The sequence below is a fragment of the Crocodylus porosus genome, unplaced genomic scaffold (genome assembly GCF_001723895.1).
Source record: "Crocodylus porosus isolate Cpor-Errol unplaced genomic scaffold, CroPor_comp1, whole genome shotgun sequence".
NCBI lineage: Eukaryota > Metazoa > Chordata > Crocodylia > Crocodylidae > Crocodylus > Crocodylus porosus.
This window is the reverse complement of record NW_017728907.1, coordinates 29,789,488-29,794,382: the sequence shown is the minus strand read 5'-3', so window position 1 is coordinate 29,794,382 and position 4,895 is coordinate 29,789,488. Positions and strand designations below refer to the sequence as shown.

General features: G+C 41.0%; 1 protein-coding gene across 1 annotated transcript in view; it reads left to right on the top strand.

The window, feature by feature from the left end:
* PALMD (palmdelphin) overlaps positions 1 to 4,895 on the top strand; it is a 43,635-nt gene that overhangs the window by 17,323 nt on the left and 21,417 nt on the right. Inside the window, exon 3 of the mRNA XM_019531043.1 lies at positions 327 to 457. Within this exon, the coding sequence (XP_019386588.1) occupies positions 327 to 457 (131 nt within the window). The remainder of the gene's footprint in view (positions 1 to 326; positions 458 to 4,895) is intronic.

The following is a 4,895-nucleotide window of genomic DNA, read 5'->3' as shown; positions in this document are numbered from 1 at the left end:
TTTTAGAAATAACTACCAGCCTTAAGAAACAAGACATTCTTCTCATCTGTAAATTCAACCTATATGGAAAGACTGAATGATAGATAATGCAAATAATCTGCAGTCATTAATGATTTTCTTTTAAATTAATCACAAAATGTGTGCAGTTGATTATTCATTGAACAATTCACTAATGGGAGAATCCAGATGCACAGATATCTCTGTGCTAGGCCCCGTACAAAGATGTACAAATACATATTCCCTGCCCCTGAAACTTACCATCTAAGACAGCAGAGACCAATTAGCCTAACATTTAGAATGTTTGTCTTTGTCTTTCTTGCAATTAGAAAAAGGCCCTGAGAGAGAAATGGCTCTTGGATGGACTAAGTGCTCTCACTCCAAAAGAACAAGAAGAAATGCAAAAGCAGAATCTAAAGGACCAGGAATGGACCAATGAGCTGGAACAAAACATCTTCAGGTAGAGCAAGGATTCCTATGCCCCCACTGCATTCATTGAAGTGGTATTCATTCTTAACCTCATCAAGAAAAGGTAGACATACCTTCCCCATCTCTGTTGCAGGTGAAATGAAGCATGACTTGAACTCCACAATTTGCAGTTTGTTATTAAATCCCTGGGTGATTAAAAGAACTACCAGAACAAAAATACAAGATATAAATTGGGAAATTACTATTTCTGCAGCATGACATGTACCTTCAGAGAATTTCATTTTTTCCAGCTCAAAATTTACCATCCACACTGTAGGCTACAGATAAAAGCTAGTGGGTTTTCTTCAGAAATGTTACCTGTTGAATGACTATTTCAGTAGGTCAGATAATGCTCACCTTTCATAGTTGGTAGGGTCAGAAGGGACCTGACTAGATCATCATGTCTGACCCCCTGCCATGGCAGGAAGACTGCTGGGATCAAACAACCCTGGCAAGGTGATTATCTAGCCTCCTTCTGAAGACCCCCAGGGTAGGAGCCAGCACCACTTCCCTTGGAAGTTGGTTCCAGATCCTAGCCGCCCTGACCGTGAACTAGCGCCTCCTGATTTCCAGCCTGAATCTACTCTCAGTCAACTTATGGCCGTTATTCCTAGTTACTCCTGGTAGTGCTCGGGGGGAACAGGGTCTCTCCCATTCCCTGCTGTTCCCCCTCGGTAAGTATACAGACGGCCACCAGATCCCCTCTCAGCCTTCTCCCGTAGCCTCTTCTCATAGGTCCTGCCCTGCTGCCCCCTGGTCATGCAAGTGGCCCTCCTCTGGACCCCCTCAATGCTGTCCACATCCTTTCTGAAGTGCGGCACCCAGAACTGGACGCAGTACTCCAACTGTGGCCTAACCAATGTCACAGAGGGAGTATCACCTCCTTGGACTTGCTCGTGATGCATCTGTGGATACATGACAAGGTGCAGTTGGCCCTACTGACCACATCCTCACATTGATGGCCCATGTTCATCTTGGAATCAATAATGACTCCAAGGTACTTTTCTGCCTCTGTGCTGATGAGAAGGGAGTTCCCCAGCCTATAGGTATGCTGCTGGTTCTTCCTCCCCAGATGCAGTACCTTACACTTGTCAGTATTGAAACCCATCCTATTCTCATCTCCCCATCCTTGTAACCTGTCCAGGTCTAGCTGTAGCCTGTCCCTCCCTTCTAATGTGCCCACTTCTCCCCACATCTTAGTATCATCTGTGAACTTGATGAAAAGGGGGTGCTTTTCAACCCCTTGTCCAAGTCACTGATGAAGATGTTGAACAGCGCGGGCCCGGGGACCGAGTCCTGGGGAACCCCACTGCCCACATCCTTCCAGGTCAAAAAATGACCCATCCACCACCACTCTCTGGGTGCAGACCTCCAGCCAATTTGCAACCCATCTGACTGTGTAGGCATCAACACCACAGTCACCTAATTTTTTTTTTTTTTTTTTTTTTATGAGAATGGGGTGAGAGACACAGTATTGAGGGCCTTCCTAAAGCCCCTTTCAAATTAAAGGCCTTTCAAATTAAGATAACCAAGAAATATTTAACTTGCACTAATTTATAGCCTATCCAACTTGACCCCTTGCAGTATATCCTACAGCACATTACTATACTTAGTAATGTAATTAATCTTGCCCATGATTATCTCTTGTCAGGCTCTCACTCATAACCTCACACTATTATCTGCATCTTAAATTTAATCCTTAGAACCCTTTGATAGTAGGGCCTTTCCCTTACCTTTTAACTACCTCATCTTATAAACCATTCCACAGATCTCAGTTTGACTTTCCACTACAGGTAATTTTTAAAGCCAGTAAAGCAAATTCATACATAGCACCCCTGCATAGCACAAACTTGCTCTTCAGAGTTTGTGAGCTGCATTCAGCTGTTGGGTTTTTGGTTGTAAGCCGTGTTGGTCTAAGGACGTAGGCAGGCTAGGCTCTTTGAATAAATGCGATATCTTTTTTCCAACTACTCAGTTGGTCTAATAAGAGATATCGCAGCTACTCAAAGAACCTTGCCTGAGCTTCATACAGTCTTTCCTGAATGTTTGAAGTACTGTTCATATATTATAGCTCTTCTCCCATGCCTGGGAAAGGCAACATTTGCCAACTGATGAGTACAGGGAAGCTGAGGAGCTCTTACTTTCTGGAAACCACAGAGTTTCCTTGTTGCAGAGATCCTAAGGGTCAAGCTGGAATTTCCCCATTCCAATTTTAATTTAAAAGCACCTTCAGCACAGTCTCTTTTTCTTCTACTTTCCTTCCCCTTATACTCCTTTGCCTAAGTTGTCATCAGTATTATTTCCTCTGGCTATCTCCCACCCACTTTACCCTGCCACAAGTGATAATTCTGTCTACTGACAGGCAGCAGCATGGAGCCAGTTTGTGTCCCATAATTACATCAAATCCTTCCTTGAAATACTATTCTCAGGCAGCATCTCTCATTGCGCGTGTCGGTGGAGTGCTTTATAGTGGTGGCAAGATGTAGACAGTGAACACTGAACCACTCCAGCAGGTTGTAATTACAAAGACCAGTAAAATGTGCAATTGGAGCAAGTTCTACTGGCAACCTGATCATCAGAAAAAAGAACTGTATAGGGGAGAATTGGTTCAGGGGCCAAGTAGATGACACAGCTTGCTGCAACTTGTTTTTCTATTGTTAAGGCCTATAGGAATCTCAATGCTTTTCTGATAATCCCAGGGAAAATTTTCAAACACCATCTACTTAAATGTCTAATAACCCTTTGTGCTCTTAAATACCTCTATCACCAGCATTTTAGATGCTATTTTAAAGCTAAAGAATAAGCTCTAGATTTCCCTCCTGCCCTCCCCTGCTTTCTCCTGGATGTAACAGCCATATGTACTATTTCAGATTCAAGTAATAAAGTCCAAACAAGAGTTATTGAACTATTGGCAAATTAAGTACTTTGGAGACAAACAGCTGAAAAAGGTGTACTGTAATTCTGGAATCCAAATGCAATGGTGTCACCTGATCAAAGTATCTCAAGTGGCCTCCATGCCAGAGTCATAGAAACTGGCTGGTCTCACAGCAGTAGTGAGAACAAGTCCCCTTGTCCCCTTTCCCCTAACAGCAGGGAGGACTTAGAATTAGCATTAAAAACTTCCTACAATATTAACTTCAGGGCTGCAGCAAAGTTTAAAGCCTTATAGTCTGAACTTTCTCATCTGGAAGATGGGAGGGAAAAGGACATTTAACATTCTTAATAATGGTTTAATCCAGTTTCAATTAAAGTTGTCTCATTAGAAATCATGTGTATGATCAGATTTTCATGTTCCTCATGCTTCTGCATTCCAACATTCATACTTAAGTTGCAAGTTTTATACTCTGTCCATTGTTTCTTAATTCTATCATAATTCAAAGTTAGCACTTGTATTGCTATTTCATCCTAGAGGGTAGTTGCATGCACAGAGCATCGCTTTATCTTTTGTACCATACATAACTTTTTTATTTGTATATAAATGGGATTTAAATCACTCTTCTTACTAGAAAACCAGTATACTGTAACTTGATATAGATCCCCAATGAATCTCCTTATCTAAAAATGTCCTTGAATTTTAGGGAAACAGATTAAAATTGGAAAGGACTATAAATGCTTCAAAATCATTTAAGTAACCTAGAAACCTTAGTCCCATTTTCAAAAGTGAGGTAGGCACTTAGAGCTAAATATTTAGAGGTATTTAGGAGCTTCAAAAGGAGGTAGGATTTTCAAAAGAACCTGCTAGAGACATAGCTTTCATGAAAATTAATGGGAGTTGGACACTTTTGAAAAAAAAAAAATCTCACTAACCACCTATCCTGGATACCTAATCATCTTAAAATATCCAGCGATGAGGTGCTTTTTAAATCTTCTGTAAAAGAGGTTTTAGGTCTCTGGTTGAGATATAGCTAAATCATCCCAAACCATTATTGTTTTCCAGCATACAAGATACACCTGCATGTAGGATACAGCCTCCAGAAAGGATAAAATTGTGGAAACAACAAACATTTTGTTATACAGCTTTGGTGTTTGAAATCCACCTTCAATTTTAGATCTCTCATGGGGTGGGGGGGTGGAAGGTGCATCTGATATACCAGAAAATATGGAATGGTCGTGAAATTTGAGTACAGGATCATACAAGTTTTCCAATACTTGGAAAGGAAATTAGATCATTTCATCAGTGCCATCAAATCCATAAATTATAGTCAGTTCAGCCTAGAATCTAAACCTTAACCTAATCCTAACTGATCCAAGCCTTCATCTTAAGGCCATCTCTCCTATTAGCAGTTGGAATAATTTTATGAAACTACAACATAGTTTTGCATGTTTGTAGTCGAATTTAGTTGCATCACCTGAAGAAGTATGCCTTGCATTCAACAGCTTCTCTAAATCTAATCGCAACTATATAGTTGGTCCAATAAATAATACCACCC